The sequence below is a fragment of the Dipteris shenzhenensis genome, chromosome 4, assembly GCF_047967505.1.
Source record: "Dipteris shenzhenensis isolate YYH24624 ecotype China chromosome 4, Dip_SZ_1.0, whole genome shotgun sequence".
Taxonomy (NCBI): domain Eukaryota; kingdom Viridiplantae; phylum Streptophyta; class Polypodiopsida; order Gleicheniales; family Dipteridaceae; genus Dipteris; species Dipteris shenzhenensis.
In genome coordinates this window covers 54,475,864-54,497,775 of record NC_141599.1, presented here as the reverse complement: position 1 = coordinate 54,497,775, position 21,912 = coordinate 54,475,864, and the positions used below count along the sequence as shown (strand labels likewise).

The window sequence follows — 21,912 nt, the reverse complement described above, 5'->3', positions numbered from 1 at the left end:
ACCACCCAATGATGGAGTCCTCATGGGACCACAGACATCACTGTGTATAAGCTGTAATTTGTGTACAGCTTTAACTGAACCATCCTTTTTGAAGGGGAATCTAAGCATCTTGCCTAAAATGTACCCTTCACAGGCATGTGGAGGAGGTATCTCAAGAGGTGGCAATGCATCAACCATAGAGTGCTTCTGAAGTGTCATCAAGCTGTTATAATGCATGTGGCCATATCGGGCATGCCATAATTCTGCATTCTGCATGGCAGCAGTAGGGGTACAAACTGCAAGAGCATGGGCTGCTCTTTTCTCAAAAAAATCAAGCTGAAAAAGCCCACGCAGCAGAGTACCAGATAATCTTAAGGCATGATCATTTTCCCTGTCTCGGACAGCACATTTGTCATTCTCAAAGATGACCTGAAATCCAGCTCTGTTAAGAGTGGACACTGAAAGAAGATTCTTGGTGATACCAGGCACATATAAGACATCTGAAAGTCTGAAAACTGAGCCATCAATGGCAGTAAGCTCAACTTCTCCTGTGCCACGTACTGAATATGACGAGTTATTGGCACAAGTGACTTTCTTACCAACGGGATGTGGATGCAAGGAAGTAAAAAGACACTTCCTAGAAGTGATATGCTTGGATGCACCGCAGTCGAAATTGTTAGAATTATAGATATAATTCAGCAGTGACCAATGTAATTTAATAAGCTAGTTAGGGGCACTTTTCCCTCTTTAAGAGGTTTTTCCCCCTAACCGCACTAACTATGGTTAGTGACTACTAAGGTTTTGTCACTAGGACAAAACCTTATCTCTCACTCATTGTGTCGTACTCTTTTACACTCTTCTATTGCAACTCAGCTTTCAGCTTTCAGCTCTCCAGCTCTCACTCTCTTGGTCTCTCTCACTCTCCATTATCTCACATTTGGTATCAGAGCATTTGATCCAGCTCCCTACTTCTTTCCCGTTGAGCTCCAACTACAACCCACGCTTCGCTGCTGCACCTCGTCCGTACAGTTCATACGACTGTACGGAATTCGTACCGTATCTATCGTACCTTACTTACCGTACCGTACCGTGCTTGCGTTGCAGATCTGCATCGTATGTCGCGTCCGTACAGCTCGTCGTGGTCGTCCGTACAGCTCGCCGTCAGACTGTACGGTTTGTCGTATAGTTCCGTACCAGCCGTACAGCTCGTCGCCACTAGCCGTACATCTCGCTATCATCGTATGTACCAGCACGTACGTGATCTGTACTGTCATCCGTACCTCCGTACAGTACTTCCGTACTGGTCCTGCTTCCGTACAGCAGGTAGTCCGTTGATTTCGTACAGGAGAAACTCGCAGGTGATCTTTGGTAGGCACATTTTGCAGACAGCCATTGTTTGGCTCAGTTTTTTGGGAGTACATTTGGGGCATTTTGTTTGTTGCAGACATTGCACTCATTTTGTAGTTTCGGAGCTACACTTGGAGCAAACATCGCAGATTTGGTCTGAAATTTGGGGCTTTCTGTTGAAATTGCCAAATTTGGGGATTTCTGTACTTCTGCCCCTTTCTGGTTGCAATTTCAAGCTCGAAATTTGGGGCTTTCAGTTCTGCAGTACAATTTCTTGAAGAAATTTGGGGATTTTGTAATTACACTGCAATCTCGCAGTGAAATTTGGGGCTTTTGCAGACAGAGCGCAATTCTTGCAACATTTGGGGCTTTTGATCTATTTGCCCCTTTCCGGTTGCAATTTCAGGCCTATTTTGGGGCTTTTGTGTTGGGAGAGCAATTTATGGAGTTTTCAGTTCATACTGCCTTTCTTGGAGTGTTTTGCAGCACTTTTGGCAGAGTCTGGAGAATTTTTGATGCTTGGACAGATTTCTGACAGTGCAAGTATAGAAATCTGAGTTGCATTTACAGCCAGTGCTTGGCTGTGTTTTTTGGGAGTTGTGCATTTCATTCCCAGTAAGGGAATTCAGTTTTGTATATGCTTAAATCTCTTTCTTAGATATGGCCCAGCAAAATCAGAATGACTTCCAGTTGGGTGGTCTTTCACAGGAAGACAAGTTGGATGGTACCAACTACTCCCTCTGGAGTTTTATGGTACGCAATATTCTGATTTCTCGCAATTTATGGGATTATGTGAATGGGGGTGAGATCCGACTAGCAGGTATGGCACCTAATACCCCTCCTCAGAAAGGAGGTGGAAGAGGTCGTGCACAAGGGGCAGCTGCAGAACAAGTCGTTGGTGCAGCTATAGCCACTACTCGAGATCAGAAGAGATGGGATTCACGAGATGCCTTAGCTTTGTCATGTATCTCTCTTTCAGTGAAAAGATTTATCATTCCGCATATCCGGTTGTGTAAGACCTCCAAGGCAGCGTGGGATATTTTAGAAAGCATGTATGCAGCCCGGAATGATGCAAGGGTATCCTTCTTGAAAAGAGAGTTAAGTAATACACATATGGAAGAGGGTGGCTCCATGTCAGTCCACCTCACAAAGCTACAGGATCTCAGAGAGCAATTGTTAAACATAGATGAAATTATTCCTGATTCAGAGATGATTACAACCACTCTGAATTCTCTTCCTGAGTCTTATCTCAGCTTTCATACCTCGCTAAACTTATCATTGAGGGGGGGTGCAAATCCTCTCACTTTTCATGAGTTGATAGGACTTTTGCTTCAGGAAGAGCAGACCAGGAAAAACCTTGCTCCACGTGCAGGTGAACAAGCCATGCTCTCAAAGTTTAAATAAAAAACAAAGGGACAGGCAAAGACATCAGTAAATCAGCCTTCCAGTGGGTCAGGACAGCCTCTACAAAAGGCTAAAAATGATGCAAGTAAGCCCAAGAAGAAGGGTTTTTGTCACTACTGCAAAAAGCCAGGTCATCACATTGCAGAATACAGGAAAAGGCTTGCAAAAGAGAAGAAAAACAGCTCCGGTATGGCTGTTTCGGATTCAGCTCCTCATACATCTGACAGTGGGGATGCTGTAGCCAACTTTGTTGGACAGGATTATGCCTTTTTATCTTGCATTTCAAATTCTAGGCTGGCTGTTCCAGATGCTCGGGATAGTACAGCCACTTGCAGTGATGATACATATGCATTTTTGACTTGCAGTTATGACTCTTCTATGGATGCGTCTGCTTTCAGTGTAAATGAAACACTGAACACTTGGTATTTTGACAGCGGTGCATCCAAGCACATCACTTCTAAGAAGTGTCTTTTTACTTGCTTGCATCCACCTCCCGTTGGTATGAAAGTCACCTGTGCCAACAACTCATCATATTCAGTACGTGGCACAGGAGATGTTGAGCTCACTGCCATTGATGGCTTAATTTTCAGACTTTCAGATGTCTTATATGTGCCTGGTATAACAAAAAATCTTCTTTCAGTGTCCACTCTTAACAGAGCTGGATTTCAGGTCATCTTTGAGGATGACAAATGTGCTGTCCGAGACAGGGAAGATGACTATGCCTTAAGGTTATCTGGTACTTTGCTGGGTGGGCTTTTTCAGCTTGATCTTTTTGAGAAAAGAGCAGCCCATGCTCTTGGAGTTTCTACCCCTACAGCTACCATGCAGAATGCAGAATTATGGCATGCCCGATATGGCCACATGCATTACAACAGCTTGATGACACTTCAGAAGTATTCCATGGTTGATGCATTGCCACCTCTTGAGATACCTCCTTCACATGCCTGTGAAGGGTGCATTTTAGGCAAGATGCATCGATTCCCCTTCAAGAAGGATGGTTCAGTTAAAGCTGTCCGCAAATTACAGCTTATACACAGTGATGTCTGTGGTCCCATGAGGACTCCATCGTTGGGTGGTCATCTCTACTTCGTTACATTTATTGATGATTACTCCAATTTCACTTGGGTTTTTGGAATGAAACGCTAGTCAGAAGTGTTCACGGTGTTTAAACACTTTTCAGCCATGGTTGAAAATGAAACCGGACTCAAAATACAGACATTGCATAGAATTTGATGCTTTTTTGAAAGGCAGAGGTATTGTGCATCAGCTCACAGTTATGCTCATGTGCCAGTTGAATTTAGGCACAAGAAGTCAGATAAAGCCATTAAGTGCATATTTGTTGGGTACAGTGCAGAAAGCAAGGGGTACCGTCTCTACAATCCTGCTCCACGCAAGATCATAGTAAGTAGAGATGTGATATTTGCTGAAAATTCAGCTCACACTCAGGTTGAATTTCAAATGCCTTCTTCTTCAGAGGATGTCTTTGAGGGGTTGCTACCCATTGCCGTGGGTTCCCCTGCTGATTTTTCTGATGCAAATCAGAATTTACAGCCACCTCCAGATGCTTTAGTTCCACCACAGGATGTCTTGCCCCCTCCACAGGCAGTGGAACAGGTGGTGCAGCAAGAAATTGCAGACATACATGCAGCAAAAACAGTCCCAAATTGGCTGTTCCAAATTCTTAGGGAGAGTAAAATTGATGCTCCGTTACTTGGCAGGACTCGCACTGTAGCAAGGCACATGGAAGGTGCTAATTCAGTGGAATCAGCATATGCAGGTACTCTTCTTGATGAGGAGGAGCCTGCCACATTCGAAGAGGCAAAGGACAATGTGCATTGGATGAATGCCATGCACGATGAGTTGCAGTCCATTGCAAAAAATCAGACTTGGGATGTTGTAGACTTGCCACCGGGTAAAGATGCCATTGGCACACGATGGGTTTTCAAGGTCAAACGGAAGTCAGATGGCTCCATTGACAGATATAAGGCAAGGCTGGTTGCTAAAGGCTATGCTCAGAAAAAGGGCATAGATTATGAGGAGACATTCGCTCCTACATCCCGGATGACCACCATCCGATCTGTTATTGCAATAGCTGCACATTTTGAGTGGAATGTTCATCAGTTGGACATAAAAACAGCCTTCTTAAATGGAGACTTGCTGGAAGAGGTGTATGTCAAACAACCTCCGGGCTTTGAGATTACAGCAAATGCACTTCAAGTATGCAAGCTCAACAAAGCTTTATATGGGCTGAAACAGGCCCCTCGTGCATGGTATGCCAAGATCCATGCCTTTTTGACCAGCAAGGGGCTGCACAATAGTCCTACTCAGAGCACCCTCTACATCAAGATGGATGGGGGGGAAATTTTACTCATCCTTCTTTGACTTACTGCTCACAGGGTCCAATGAAGACAAAATTGCAGATTTCAAAGCTGATTTGCAGACCAACTTTGACATGTCAGATTTGGGGCTGCTTCACTTTTATTTGGGGATCCAATTCTCTCATGAGAGACGTGGCACTGTTATGTCTTAGTCCAAGTAGGTTCAGAAACTCTTGGACAGATTTAACATGCATGATTGTAAGCCCATAGCCACTCCCATGGAGCCGGGGCTGAAACTCACAATGCATGATGCAGGAGAATTAGTTGATGCCACACTTTACAGTCAGGCTGTTGGATGCCTCATATATCTCTGCAACACTAGACCTGATATTCAGTTTGCAATATCTCAGGTGAGCAGGTATATGCACAGCCCAAAAACTATGCATTGGCAGGCAGTTAAGCGCATCTTCCGTTATTTGCAGGGCACGAAGTCTTTTGGCTTGCTATTTCCCAGGGGGGGTGACTTGCAGATGCATGCCTACAGTGATTCAGATTGGGCTGGTGATTATGATACTAGGCAGTCCACTAGTGGCAATTGTTTCTTTTTGGGTAAATCTTGCATTTCCTGGCTGAGCAAGAAACAATCTACAATGGCTACCTCATCATGTGAAGCTGAGTACAGGGCAGCTTTCACAGCAACAGTTGAATGTGTCTGGCTGCGATGTCTATTTGCTGATCTTCATCTGTCTTTGGAGGGTCCTTCTCCAATTCTCACTGATAGTCAGAGTGCCATTGCAATGGCAAAGAATCCAGTGTTTCATGCTCGCACGAAGCACATTGAGGTTCACTATCACTACGTCAGAGAGAAGTTGCATGCAGGAGAGTTCAGTATGATCTTTGTGTCCACACATGACAACGTTGCAGATATTTTCACCAAAGCACTACCACGTGAAAAATTTGAGGCATTTCGCAGTGCCCTGAACTTATATCCGTTTGGTGATTGATCAGCCTTGTACATGACATTGGCACTGCAGGGGGGTGTTAGAATTATAGATATAATTCAGCAGTGATCAATGTAATTTAATAAGCTAGTTAGGGGCACTTTTCCCTCTTGAAGAGGTTTTTCCCCCTAACCGCAGTTAGTTCACTAACTATGGTTAGTGACTACTAAGGTTTTGTCACTAGGACAAAACCTTATCTCTCACTCATTGTGTTGTATTCTTTTACACTCTTCTATTGCAACTCAGCTTTCAGCTTTCAGCTCTCCAGCTCTCACTCTCTTGCTCTCTCTCACTCTCCATTATCTCACAAAAATACCAAGTGTTTCATTGACACTGAAAGCAGATGCATCCGTAGAAGAGTCATAACTGCAAGTCAAAAATGCATATGTATCATCATTACAAGTGGCTGTACTATCTCGAGCATCTGGAGCAGCCAGCCTAGAATCTGAAATGCAAGATAAAAAGGCATTATCCTTTCCAACAAAGTTGGCTGCAGCATCCCCACTGTCAGATGCATGAGGAGCTGAATCCGAAACAGCCATACCGGAGCTGTTTTTCTTCTCTTTTGCAAGCCTTTTCCTGCATTCTGCAATGTGATGACTTGGCTTTTTGCAGTAATGACAAAAACCCTTCTTCTTGGGCTTACTTGCATCATTTTTAGCCTTTTGTGAAGGCTGTCCTGACCCACTGGAAGGCTGATTTACTGATGTCTTTGCCTGTCCCTTTGTTTTTGACTTAAACTTTGAGAGCATAGCTTGTTCACCTGCACGTGAAGCCAAGTTTTTCCTGGTGTGCTCTTCTGGAAGCAGAAGTCCTATCAACTCATGAAAAGTGAGAGGATTTGCACCCCCCCTGAATGATAAGTACAGCGAGGTATGAAAGTTGAGATAAGACTCAGGAAGAGAATTGAGAGTGGTAGTAATCATCTCTGAATCGGGAATAATCTCATCTATGTTCAATAATTGCTCTCTGAGATCCTGTAGCTTTGTGAGGTGGACTGACATGGAATCACCCTCTTCCATATGTGTATTACTTAACTCTCTTTTCAAGAAAGATACCCTTGCATCATTCCGGGCTGCATACATGCTTTCTAAGATATCCCACGCTGCCTTCGAGGTCTTACACGACCGGATATGCGGAATGATAAATCTTTTCACTGAAAGAGAGATGCATGACAAAGCTAAGGCATCCCGTGAATCCCATCTCTTCTGCTCTGGAGTAGTGGCTATAGCTGCACCAACAACTTGTTCTGCAGCTGCACCCTGTGCACGACCTCTTCCACCTCCTTGCTGAGGAGGGGTATTAGGTGCCATACGTGCTGGTCGGATCTCACCCCCATTCACATAATGCCATAAATTGTGAGAAATCATAATATTGCGTACCATAAAACTCCAGAGGGAGTAGGTGGTACCATCCAACTTGTCTTCCTGTGAAAGACCACCAAACTGGAAATCATTCTGATTTTGCTGGACCATATTTGAGAAAGAGATTTTAGCAGATACAAGACTGAATTCCCTTACTGGGAATGAAATGCACAACTCCCAAAAAACACAGCCAAGCACTGGCTGTAAATGCAACTCAGATTTTTGCACTTGCACTGTCAGAAATCTGTCCAAGCATCAAAAACTCTCCAGAATCTGCCAAAAGTGCTGCAAAACACTTCAAGAAAGGCAGTATGAACTGAAATCTCCAAAATTGCTCTCCCAACACAAAAGCCCCAAATAGGCCCGAAATTGCAACCGGAAAGGGGCAAATTGAACAAAAGCCCCAAATGTTGCAAGAATTGCGCTCGGTCTGCAAAAGCCCCAAATTTCACTGCGAAATTGCAGTGTAATTACAAAATCTCCAAATTTCTTCAAGAAATTGTACTGCAGAATTGAAAGCCCCGAATTTCAAGCTTGAAATTATCTGCAAAGTCCCAAATTTTGTCTGCAAGATTGCAAGCAGAACCAAAAAGCCCCAAATTTCTGAAGCAGATTCTGCAAATTGATTGCAATGTTTGCAACAAACAAGATGCCCCAAATGTACTCCCAAAAACTGAGCCAAACAATGGTTGTCTGCAAAATGTGCTTGCCACAGATCACCTGCAGATGAAGGAAACAAGATGAAGGAAACACTGTACGGATCTGCAGGTACAGATCTGCAAGTACGGATTTTTGCAGCTGGAGTGTACGATTGTGGACTGTACGGTCGTACGGAAATACACGTGCGGTACGGACGAGCAGAGTAGATCTGCCGTACGAACGTACGGATCTGTGAGACAGTACGGCGAAGTACAGTCGTACGACGCTGATGCAGGCAATGCTGGTATGGCGTTGCAGTACGGACAACGACTGCTGTACGGCGTGCAGTACAGAAGATGTACGGCGAACGTAGACTGTACGGCGTTGATGCAGGTAAGGTTGGTACGTCAGAGTATGGGCAGGTACGGAATGATGCAGGGTACGGATTCCGTACAGCCGTACGGACTGTACGAAACAGTCTTTGGATTGCTTCGAGCTGTACGGACGGGATGTAGCAGCAGGGGCGTGGGTTGGAGGCAAGAGCTCAATGAGGCTCTGATACCAAATGTGAGTATTTGGGGGGGGGGGGAGAGAGAGAGAGAGAGAGAGAGAGAGAGAGAGAGAGAGAGAGAGAGAGAGAGAGAGAGAGCTGAAAGCTTGATAGCTTGGTTGCAATAGACGAGTATATGAGTGTACAACTGAAAGAGTTAGAGATAAGGTTTTGTCCTAGTGACAAAACCTTAGTAGTCACTAACCATAGTTAGTGAACTAACTGCGGTTAGGGGGAAAAACCTCTTAAAGAGGGAAAAGTGCCCCTAACTAGCTTATTAAATTACATTGGTCACTGCTGAATTATATCTATAATTCTAACAACATGATGATGTTATGCAGTATTAGGTTTGGTAAAAAGGCAAGGTTCCTCATGGACGTTACATGGATTGCTCCAGCCCTTTGAGATTTATGATCATCCATTTGAGTAGTTAGCATGGATTTCGTGGCTGGCCTTCCGTTAGCCATTGTTTCCAGAATCAGGATGTGCCTAACCATAGCCTATCGGCTCAGCAAACTTATCTTACTCCTTCCTTGCAAGTAGATGATTGATGCGTAAGACAATGTCCATTTGTTTCTCATATGCCTGTTGCTACGCAACGTTTTTAGGTTTATTGAGAGTGCAAGTTGACCAATCAATTCTAGAGGAGTCTATTTGATAACTTTGCTGCCAAGCTCAGTTTTTCCAGCAATTTCTATCGAGAGTCAGATGGTGCATCCCAAGATCAATGATTCCAAGAATCGGCCTTACTAGAGAAGAAAAACCATTTACAAGGGGGTCCTAGTGTCTCGCTAGCTATCAAAGTCTGCAATGGAAAGTTAGAAAAGAGTCATCGCCTCCTAATGTGTGTGCAAGGTTTGCAGCCTTTATCTTACCAATCACAATGCTTGAAGGAAACAAGGAGAGCTCCATGCAAGTATATGTACACTTAGGGACGTGAGAGATCGAATTTGTTGTTGTCACAGGGACGTGGTTTTCTATGTGCAAACCAAACCCGTGGATGCTAAAAACCCCCTAGGATTTGATGTTAGAAGTGGGTTCAATCCCTAAGTGCACCCACTAGGCCCACATGCTAGGGCCAAGGTAAGGAAAAGAGGGGTCAAAAAGTTGACCCCAAGGAAGGGCATAAGTGTGTCATTGGTAAGTGGATTAGGGACTTTAATGAGCCATGTGGCAATTCCTTGTGTGCATGTGATTGCAAGTGTCGACCTTCTCTCTCTAGCTTGGCTCTCTCTCTCTCTCTCTCTCTCTCTCTCTCTCTCTCTCTCCCCCCCCCCCTCATCCACCTTGATGTCTTGATGATGATGATGAGATTGATATACAGTCGAACCGACATGACTATGTTGTACTTAGTACTTAGTACTACCATTCTGCATTTTCTGCATTTTGCATTGGTGTGGATGCTCGTTTAGTAGCTCCATCACCACAGCTCGTTTGTACCAGGATTTTCAGATCCATCGGTCTTCCGAAGACTTTAATAAACTTTCTCTCTCTCTCCTTGCACCTTGGAAGGGTTACATGATCGATCACATGCGGATCTCTCTCTCTCTCCCCCCCCCCCCCCCCCCCCCCCCCGCGTCAGCAATTGCATACATATCGAGGCTGGCTGCACTTTAATCAAGGCACGCTTATGTTCCATACGGGCTGCACGGCTGATTACACGCATCCCAATGCGCATTTGCTGAACGTATGGCTGATTGCATGCTCCCTGAGGTTGATTCACTGAACGTACAACTGATTGCCTGCCACACGAGGTTGATTTGCTGAACATACAGCTTATTGCATGCTCCTCGAGGTTGATTTGCTGGTTGTATGGATCACTTTTGCACGACAATCGAGGAATTTGCTGGCTGTATGATTCGTTTGCATGCTCCCCCAATGCTACTTGCTCACTGTACGGTCACATTCTCCTACCCGTGATCATTTGCCATTCTCTCTCTTCAGCCCGTGATTCTCTTGCTCCCTCTGATTGTAGAGCATTTTATCTTTCTCTCCCTCCAAGCTGCAAAAATTCTCCTGCCAGCTCTTGCTTGGTGGATTTGCTGCCTCCTGGAGGTGTCCAGCTTGGAACAGGACACTTGGGAGCTGGATTGATGCCATCTGAAGCTGATTTGATCTCATTTACTGCTATTCCTTCATTTGTTAGTGACTGAGGTCAACTGTGTGCTGCTGGGGGCCTGGATAGAGGATAGGTGTGAGGGCAAAGCTCGCCCCTCTTCCAAGGACAGCGGGTATGGTCGTTCTAAGCTTCACTTGGTTTCCATTTGTCATTTTTGAAGCTTGTTGTTACTCTGTTGTTGTTTGAAGTTCTCTTGTATCCATTCAGGATGTGGACAGTCACCCAAATACAGAGGGTGTGCCTAGATTGGTGCCAGAGAGACAGTGTTCTGCATTTCTTCCTGCCTTGAGGCCACTTGTTCAGTTTGAGATCTGTGTATTGTCGTCCTAAGAGGCTGGACATTGGATTATGGGACTGCCAAACCCTCTAAAGCAAGCTGGATGCCTTGTAGAATGCATTGACAGCTTTCAGTTGGACACAGACAGTGGTGGGAAATGCCTCAGCCTTCCTTGGCAGTAGGTTTCTAGCGTGTGCTGGAGATTGGATGCCTTTTGAAGCCAGGAATTGGCTTGGACAGTGGAATTGCCAGTGACACATAGTTCCCTTGTTGTAAAAGCATTTTTCCCTTGCCAGATTAATTAAATAAATGCCAATCTGCGTTTCTTGTGTTGATTTCTGAGCAGGGGCGCTCTAGCCTCCCTTTCAGCGTGTTTAAAGTTGGTTTCTCAGTGATATTTAATTATGAAAGTGGTTGGACATGATGCATTGTGGCTGTGAATAGTGTGGAAGTCTAGCTAGTTGCGGTTTACTGCCCTTTAGCTTGCTAGAGGCCGGTTTTAGTTGTAGAGTCAGACCATTCTGTATGCATGTTTCACCTGAAAAGTTTATGACTAGAGGCCTCGATTATTTTAACAATATTTCTGTGAAATAGAGTGAATATGCTCCTTGAGAACAAGGAAACACCCTTTATCTTAAAGAAGAAATGACTTTGGCTGTTTGTTTTTGGTGTGAAACACTATATGCAATGGGTATGGAGCGTCTTAAACTCCAGCATTGAGGAAGAGTTTGTTCTGGTTTCCATTTGAATCCATGTGTTTTGTGTAAATGTGTCCTCATTGATTTGTTTGGATAACTGTGGCTTTACACATTGATTTGTGGCTTGAATATGTAGAAAAAACGAGAGGAAGTGCTCAAGAGGCCAGTTCCAAGTAGGATGGCTGCTTATGGCATAATCAGAAACATGCTTTCAGAGTTGCATGATCCATACACCAGATTTATCACTCCACGTGAGGTTAATGTTACTAAGCCTGTCATCCTTGTCATACTGATAATTTTGAACAACTATTCACCCTTACTCTAGAACAAACTTAGTTGTTATATTCTTTGAATAGTGAATTAGCATTTATTTGTTTATATTTTCTCCAAACTAAACGCTCATGAATAGGATTTAAACCTCTTTAGCTGTTGGTTTGAGACGTTGCTGCTCTAATAAGGTAATTTCCGGTTTTTTCTTCTTTCAGCCTTTTCCAGTTTTTTCCATACTTAGCACCTTCGGGGCTGCTGTTTTGTATGAAGTCTTTCAAGCATTAATTGAAGGTTCCTTTCTTTGCAAAAAAAAAAAGAAGTTAATTTCATTTTGCTGAATGAGATAAGCCATTGTATATAGGAGTTCATGTACTATTTTGCGGGCCTTCTCGCTTATTAGGAGGGTTTCTAGTAAGATCGATGAATTGAGATCTAGGGTTGAGGATTTCTACAGAGATATCCTTGTGATGCCGTGCTAACAATGTTGAAACTTTATCGGATTATTCAATGCTGTAATTTGGTGTGGAAATCGTCTCTTCATAAAGATGATGACAAGTGCTGGAATACGACTCTTATAGCATTGGCTCTTTGATTGGGAGCCTCGGATTTTGTTGCAACTACAAAATAGATTCTTGACTATTGTTCCACTTTTTGGACTTGTGTTAGGAGCTCACCATTCGCCTCCGAACCTTGCGTGGTCTCGAGCCTCCTTGCTATGTTTCCCTCTTTTCTAAGTGTGAAGAAGGTCATGGAAATCATACATGGCTTCCACCTCATCCCTCTTCTTTTTGTTTTCTTTGGAGGAGGGCAAAATATGACTCATATTATATGGGCCTGACTGTGTGAGCCAAGCCACCAATCTCCAATTGATGTAACAAGTGGCTCTCCTTATCGTGCGAAATAAATGTATAATGCCCTCTAGATGTAAACTGACTGTGAGGCATCCCGTGGGATCTGCTCCAAAGGTCTGTCTCTAGATGTTGACTGACACTCCACCGCGTGGGAAGAGCAAGAAGAACATGGAAATCTGTCTCTTTAGTATGATCTCCAATAGGTCTTGGGGTTTCCTTCGCGGCAATTTCGCATGTGGGCGATAGGAGGAGACATAAACAACTACTATGACACGATCCCCCACTCGGCGGTATGTGATCTCACGACCAAACCTCTCGAGAGAAGCTCTTTGTGCTTGAAAACACACCTAGCCAATGAACTTTTGGATCCCCTGCCTGGTTTGTTCCTTGAAGCCGATGAAGGGGTATAGCATAGCCAATTTGAAGGGTCCGTCTATGATTGCCTTGTCAATCCTAAGTGATATTGTAACGTTTGTGAGGGCAGCTCTGTGAAGACTCTCCAAGTGCCCATGGTGGAGGCGGGTTCTCCAATTTGGACCGCTACATGTTTCCAAAGTAGTTGAGTGGACGTCCTAAGTCCCTCTCACTTTGAGGAAAATGTCTAAGGGCCAGTGTTACCAGAAACGTTTTGTGATTTTCCCGAGGTTTGAGCTAGAAACGTGTAAATATTGTATATAAATATAATTTTTAATAATATATAAATAATTATATAGACTCTCTCTCTCTCTCTCTTTCTCTCTTTCTCTCTTTGAGCTCTTTCTCTCTTAGACACACATTTATTTGTGTGTGTAAAAGAACCTTTCATTAAAAAGAATGTACATTCATAGCTGTGGCAAAGTGAGACAGCTACTACTCATAAGCTAGAAGAAGCTGAAAAGAAAACACACACACACACACACATTTTCTTTTTAGTGAAATCCATGTAACTTTATATTACAAGAAGACTGTCTCGAAAGGAGAGATCAGCCAATACAAAATCTGAAAATCTGAGTATAAGACAAGTAGACAGCATAGTCTATCTGTTGAACAGACAAGCAATCATAGAGTGATTGCTTGAGTGACATGCAAAAATAAAAGAACATGGAAGAGGTGGGCTCATGAAAGACTTGTTGATTCCTGTCTTTCCATATGGTTCAGAGTGCCCAATATCTGACCCATGCAAAGAACAAGTCAAACTCCGGTTGTTGCGGGTGAATCTCAGAGAGCCAAAAAAACTTTCCAAATGTAGCAGAAGGAAAGCTTGCGTGAAGATGCTGTTGAATCAACATAAAGAAACCCCGAGTGACGGTACAAGTCTAGAAAAGATGAAGTAAGGATTCCAAACATATGTGGCATAATGCATGAGCAATGTGTCGATAAGCCAGGAGTGTGCCAAAAGGAATGACACCAAGTAGCACTCGCCATAAAAAGACCTGTTGTCGAAGTGGCAGTTTGTAGGACCAGATTTGATGCAACCTTTTACGCCTCCATTTGGCATTATGATTAAAAGACTAGAGTCGGTTGGCATTTTGCAAAATCCAAGGAGAAGGTAGCAGAATTCTGTATAAAGCAGCCACTGAAATATCAGCCAAGCATAAAGGCGGCAAAGGAGAACCCTGGCGATGCAAAGACCAATCAGTAAGCCGATCTGTGAGCTCCATTCTGGGAACTGGTAAGAAAGAGGGAATACCAAAGAGGCCTGTAATGCATTCCCAATCCATACCGTCTGGCTGCCAATGGAAAAGGTAATAAAGTACCATCATCCCGAAGGACATCACCAACAACCGAAATACCTTTAAAAGAGAAGAAATAAGAACGCCTTGGTTCTTGTAGAGCAAGTGGTGGATCGAATGCTTTCGACCAATGCAAGTTCTCAGCCCTCAGAGAATTGCCTTGCAAAGAATCACGCCCGGCGGTCCATTTAAGATGAGATAAAATCTCTTTCCAGGCTAAGAGCATATGAGAAACAAAAGGACAGCCTTTAATCTTGCCATCAATGTGTCCTTGGTTCTTGTAGAGAAGAAATACGAACGCCTTGGTTCTTGTAGAGCAAGTGGCGGATCGAATGCTTTCGACCAATGCAAGTTCTCAGCCCTCAGAGATATGCCTTGCAAAGAATCACGCCCGGTCCATTTAAGATGAGATAAAATCTCTTTCCAGGCTAAGAGCATATGAGAAACAAAAGGACAGCCTTTAATCTTGCCATCAATGTGTCCTAGAATAAAGTCCCATGAAGTGGGATGCCAATGCCCAAAAGCGGGAGTAGACAAGTGCCAAAGCAAATGAGAAATAATGGCTGCCCAAGGCTAATTACCTTCCAGAAAATGCAGCATCATTTTACCCTTGTGTGCAAGAAGATGGATATGAATATTGAGTATGTTCAATCCACCATGCATTTTTGGGGAGCATAAATGCTCCATAGAGAGTAGTGTGATACTTTTACGGCCTTGCTTCCAACATCAGAAAGTCTCCATAATGGTTGACATGAAATCAGAAATATCTTTCTTTTGAAACATCATCAAGAGCAAGAAGAACTGAATATAAGCCGTTGCACAATTTGAAGACAAACATGAAGTGTCACATGCACCCCTGCACTTGGGTGCAAGGTGACACACCGGCTACATCGACAAGTGCATTATAGTTCCCAGATAGGAGATTTTGTCGTATGCTGTGACCCCTTTGTGAGCCCTTGTCCAGGGACAGTCAGCCACAAGCTACGTAGGTCAGTCTTTCAGCATTAGGTCAAGTCAGTAGTCAGTTCTTGTTCAGGTTAAGTGTTTCCATCTTATAGTTTAGGTCTTAGCCTAGGTTAGGAGTCCCTTTAGGGTCCCCAAAGGCTGGACAGGTAAGCAGGGAAGGCAGCCTGCAAAGGCTGCCCAAAAACTCCCCTGGCAAATGAGTGAGGGAGGGCTTTTTATAGGCTGGTTGTAGGCCAGCCAGTCTGTAAAACAGACTGAGTCGGTCTGTTTACAGACTGGGTTGGCTCAGTCCAGCCCTATAAAAGGGCCCGTTGGCTGCCCTGTTTACTCATTCAGTTTGCTCCTGCCTTCAGTTCTCCTACAGCTCCACTTCAGCCTCCTGTGCAGCCCCTGAGATCCTCAGATCTGGCCCTGCTCTAGCCTCAATCCCTTGGCCATCAGTTCAGCCTGATCTGAAGGTGACCACGCAGCACAACAGTCGGAGGTTTGGACCAGCAAACGGAGAGAGGTTTGGACACTGTTTCCTCAGCTTTCTCAGCTCTCTTTTACAGTTTACACAGCTCACTCTCAGCTCTATATTTCAGTCATCTCTCAGTTCTCTCATAGGATCTATCACTTCTAGTTTTCACTCTCTCACTCACGCAGTAACCCTGCATGCCTGTAGACAGCACAAGCCTCTTCCTTGCCTTGCAGAGGCGTCCTACATCGTCAGTGTGGACAGCATCAAGGTCTCGGTATTGGTCGGCGTTGCCTCTCAGGTCCTTGGGTTTGCTATACGTGTGCACAGTGAGCTCTTCAGAAGCACGTTCCGTGCTCTCTCGAAGAGTGTTCTTTGTATTTCTCAGTTCTCCAAGTATAAAGCAAATTCTCCCCTAATTGGGGAAGGGGGCCCTCAGTGGGTACAGGGACCCAATCGGTTGTCGACTCTGCTCTCTCTCTACCCTCATCTCCTTTCTCTCTCTATGGTAAACAACGCTCATTCCTCGCTAAAGGTTTAAAGAAGGTCTTGTTGTGAATTACACGATCAGATAACCATTGCATGCTACATTGGTATCAGAGCTTTGGTCTGTATCCAGCTTGACTACCGTGAGTGTATGGTTGTGCTGAGATCCGGAAAGGACACACAATCAAGCGCCATGGAAGGGTCAGGAAAAGATTTCAACCGCGAAGACTTTGAAGAGGAGAAAGACTACCAACAAGATACGCTTCCACCAAATGCTCAAGAAGTGATGGCGAAAGCCCAAACTTGCTGGCGAAACTCTTTTGAAGTTGTCGTCTTTAATGAAGGCTGGTATTTTGGATTAAAGGCTTGCTACACAGCTTACTTGCAAGAACTTAAGCACATTGCTTCTTCTTGTTCACTTCCGTCAAATCGAACCCCCCTGTGCAAAAATTGAATTATTAAACATACAAATCTCCAAGCTGAGTGTACACGGATGTACATACAATAGTGTTTGGCACATGCTCGGGCGTTGTACTGGCAACCCTTTGTAGCCGCTCGAGCTGCAAGTGTTGATGCACGGCACATCGAACCTCCTCTTCAGCCTCCTCTTGCGTCAATGGACGCATGAGACCTGAACAATAGACGCAATTAAGAGTTCAAGGTGGGTTTAGGGTGCCACATCGATTGCCTACTCATAATTAAAAGTGCAATGCTTACCTGAACACTCGCCGTAGCCTAGGAAGTCATGCATCGTCCACATCAAAATTGCTTTGCAATTGAAGTCTTGTGAGACGAGGGAGGCGTGCTCACATCATGCACCTCGATACCTCTCCAAAGTATCTCTAGCTCGTTAATCAAAGGCTCCAGGCAAGAAGGATTGTCCGAAGTGGCTTGCCGAAAAGGCTGCGAAAGCACCTACTTCGTCCGTAGCCAATGTATTGGCTCTTCCAGCTCCGCCTCCATTCTCAACTACGAATGCCGTCTTCCTTGCTTTGAACGCCGTTCCCACGGTGGTCTTTCAAGGTAAGAAGGAGGGTGACGTCTCAGATCAAAAGAAGGCGCTCATTCGAGCATACGGCACAGCTAATGGGCATCAATTTATTGTCCTGTTCGATATGGGGAGTTCATAAGATGCCATCTCCCCTCAGCTTGCCAAGACAGTGGGGTGCACCTTGGTGCCTCACGAGCTTGCAGTGGACGGGTTCACGCCCGGCTTGCGCACACACATCACGCATAAGGCCATCTAGTTCACTTTTTCAGATCAGAAGGCCATGTTTACGCGGGATTTTATATTGACTCCGTTGATGGGGTGCGACATGATGCTTCGGATTTAGTGGTTCCGTGAGCATGTTTCGACGCCTGATTGGCGATAGGACACCTTCACGATTGTGGAAGGTTTACCTGGGCCCGCTGTGATATGTGGTGATCGGAGCATACCAGGGATTCCATTAATCTCTCATATTCAAGCAGGTCGCGCCACCCGCAAGGGTGCCATGTGTGCACTTGTCTATGTCCAGTGCCAGATCACTGCAGTTCAAGCCGCTCCTCTGATGGGGCAAGCAATGGTGGATGTCCTCCAAAAGAGTTCAAAGACATCATGCTCCGGGACGATCTGCCACCCCAACTACCTCCTAACCGACTGAAAGACCATCGCATCGATCTACTTCCGCACTCGACACCTCCAAGTAAGTTCCCTTATCGACTTTCAAAGTCTATGGAGGGGGAGTTAGAGCAGCAATTGTCTCAATTACTGTGCGCAGGGTTTATTAGATCTTCTTCTTAGCCTTTTGCTACACCCATTCTATTTGTTGCAAAGAAGGATAAGTCCGCACGACTATGTGTTGGCTACAGAGCACTCAACAAGCTTACGGTAAGCAACAGGTTTCCTATGCCCCGCATCGAGTACATTTTGGAAAGACTCAATGGTGCAAGATTTTTTTCAAAGATTAACCTCAAGAGTGGCTACCATCAAGTCCGGATTTTTGAAGCTGACATCCCAAAGATAGCTTTCCGAACTGAGCGAGCTCATTACGAGTTCGTCGTCATGCCCTTTGGTATGAAGAATGCACCACTAATATTCAACAAGATGATGTCTCGGGTATTCGTAGAGTATATTGGAAAGTGCCTATTCATCTTTCTCGATGATATCCTTATCTTTTCTGCGACAGTCGAGCAACATATTAAGGATGTGCGAGTCGAGCAACATATTAAGGATGTGCGATGTGCCCTACAGTTATTACGTGATAACCAGCTATATCTCAACGCAAAGAAAGGTGAATTCGGATTGCTAGAAATTCAGTATTTGGGCTACATCATTAGTGCTCAAGGGATTCGATTGGACCTTGAGAAGATCCAAGCTATCACAAGTTGGGCTGTCCCCACGACAGCCTAGGAGATCCGATCCTTTGTGGGTTTGTGTCAAGCATACATTGCGCACATGGAGGGTTTCTCAACATATGCAGCCCCTCTTACAGATTTACTCAAGGGGGTAAAGACACGTAGACAAAAAGTTCAAGTCACAAGGAAAGCTTTGCAGGCCTTCCACGACTTGCAACGGTTGGCCACGACAGCACTCGTTATGAAGATTGCCTCTTGGGATGATCCATTTTTGGTAATCACAGACGCTAGCAATGTCACCATAGGGACAGTTTTACAGTAAGAAGATAGGCCCGTGACATACTACAACAGAAACTTAACGATGCCGAAAAGAACTATTCAATGTATGATAGAGAGCTCCTCGGTGTTATACAGGCATTAAAACGTTGGAAGCCTTTCCTATACGGACGGACTTTCACGGTGAAGACAGATCACCAAGCCCTCAAGTGGCTTCAGACAATGCCTAGTATGGAGTGATCGGCAGCAGCAGTGGAGTCAGATATTCTAGCAGTTTGGGAGAATGATCGAGTACGTTCCCGGTAAAAACAACCCCGTTGCAGACGCTCTTAGTCGGAAAGGTTCCATCCAGACCATTGAGCAGGCCACTGTGCTCGAAATCAAAGGAAAAAATCTTGATAGCATGAAGGCACAGTACGCGGAGTTAGCAGAGTTTGGCACGCAGTTTCAGTTAGCCACGACGCTTGCTCCAGGCCATTACTCATTAGAGGACGGTTGGCTTTTCTATAAGAAAAGGTTATGTGTACTCAAAGACAAACGACAGGTGCTTCTTCATAATGCCCATGACGCCCTTACCGGTGGTCATAGAGGTATCAACGGGACTTTGGAGAAGTTGGAGCGCTATTTCTAGTGGCCAAAGATGTGGAAGGACGTATACGGCTATGTGCAGAATTGTCAAATATGCCAAAAGGTCAGGGCTTCCCACAAGAAAGTGGCAGGCTTACTTATGCCATTGCCAATCCCCGACGGTCCTTTCCAGGACATAGGTATGGATTTCGTGGGACCACTTTTAGCATCCGTAGGTACACGTAATACTCAATGTCTTACTATTGTTTGTCGCTTTAGTAAATATTGTATGCAAATTCCCTGCAAACAAATGGCCAGCGCTGAAGATGTAGCTCGTTTGTTTATTAAGTATTGGTATCCCATTGGAGGGTTGCCAAAGACCATAACATCCGACAGGGACTCCAAGTTTATGTCTAACTTTTGGGGAGCCTTGTTACTAAGCTGCAGATGTTCAGCGCTTTCCATCCGCAATCGAACGGTGAGACGGAAAAGTATAATGGTATGGCATTTGATATTTTGAAATCATATTGTCATGATGCTCAGGGAAAGTGGGAGCAGTTTCTTCTTCTTGTGCAGGCCATTCTAAACGATACCTATTCTTCGAGTATTGGTCGCACACCTTATGAAGCGGCGTTTGGACGGCGATTTACCTCACTCCTCACCCGGATGGTGTCTCCATATCTTGAAGCCAACAAAACCACCGAATCCATGGCAGAGATTACGGAGGCCGTGAAAAGATGGATCGCCAAAGCTCAAGCATCGTATACACGCCAAGCTAATAAATCCAGACGAGATGTCCAATATAAAGAGGGTCAATGGGTTTATTTAAGCATTATCAAGCAACGATTGAAGCAGGTGGGTAAGTGATGCCCTAAGCTGTCCTTCAGGAGCTTCGGACCATTCTCTATTATTCAAAAGATCAACGATGTCTCAATGAAGTTATGCCTATCAGACAGTTGGACTATGCACAACGTGCTCCATGTAGCTTGGTTGAAGCCATATTTTGAACCTCCTCTTTCAGAGATTTCCGACGAGCAACAACGTGAAGTTCTTGATGAAGCCGAAGTTTTGCAGCCAGAACATATCCTTCTTCATAATTTCAAGCATGGGTTAGGACGCATGATCCGGGAGTTTTACATTAAGTTTCGTGAGCGAGGTACCCATGAAGCAGTGTGGTTGGACGAAGATTTTTTCCAAGAGTTTCCCCAGATATTGACACACTGGCTACATCGACAAGTACATTATAGTTCCCAGATAGGAGATTTTGTCGTATGCTGTGATCCCTTGTCCAAGGACAGTCAGGCACAAGCTACGTAGGTCAGTCTTTCAGCCTTAGGTCAAGTCAGTAGTCAGTTCTTGTTCACTAGTACCCACTGGAAAATAGTAGGTTAAGTGTTTCCATCTTATAGTTTAGGTCTTAGCCTAGGTTAGGAGTCCCTTTAGGGTCCCGAAAGGCTGGACAGGTAAGCAGGGAAGGCAGCCTGCAAAGGCTGCCCAAAAACTCCCCTGGCAAATGAGCCAGGGAGGGCTTTTCATAGTGGTTGTAGGCCAGCCAGTCTGTAAAACAGACTGAGTCGGTCTGTTTACAGACTGGGTAGGCTCAGTCCAGCCCTATAAAAGGGCCCCTTGGCTGCCCTGTTTACTCATTCAGTTTGCTCCTGCCTTCAGTTCTCCTACAGCTCCACTTCAGCCTCTTGTGCAGCCCTTGAGATCCTCAGATCTGGCCCTGCTCTAGCCTCAGTCCCTTGGCCATCAGTTCAGCCTGATCTGAAGGTGACCATGCAGCACAACAGTCGGAGGTTTGGACACTGTTTCCTCAGCTTTCTCAGCTCTCTTTTACAGTTTACACAGCTCACTCTCAGCTCTATATTTCAGTCATCTTTCAGTTCTCTCATAGGATCTATCACTTCTAGTTTTCACTCTCTCACTCACGCAGTAACCCTGCATTCCGGTAGACAGCACAAGCCTCTTCCTTGCCTTGCAGAAGCGTCCTACATCGTCAGTGTGGACAGCATCAAGGTCTCGGTATTGGTTGGCGTTGCCTCTCAGGTCCTTGGGTTTGCTATACGTGTGCACAGTGAGCTCTTCAGAAGCGCGTTCCGTGCTCTCTCAAAGAGTGTTCTTTGTATTTCTCAGTTCTCCAAGTATAAAGAAAATTCTCCCCTGATTGGGGGAAGGGGCCCTCAGTGGGTATAGGGACCCAATCGGTTGTCGACTCTACTCTCTCTCTACCCTCATCTCCTTTCTCTTTCTATGGTAAACAACGCTCATTCCTCGCTAAAGGTTTAAAGAAG

General features: G+C 44.9%; 1 protein-coding gene across 2 annotated transcripts in view; it reads left to right on the top strand.

Moving 5' to 3' along the window:
- LOC147903058 (Peptidase S41 family protein) overlaps window positions 1–21,912 on the top strand; it is a 102,736-nt gene that overhangs the window by 11,229 nt on the left and 69,595 nt on the right. For both annotated transcript variants that reach the window (XM_087373243.1, XM_087373244.1), the window contains one exon: window positions 11,833–11,952. In XM_087373243.1, the coding sequence (XP_087229369.1) occupies window positions 11,833–11,952 (120 nt within the window). Of the gene's footprint in view, window positions 1–11,832; window positions 11,953–21,912 lie in introns of those variants that run through there.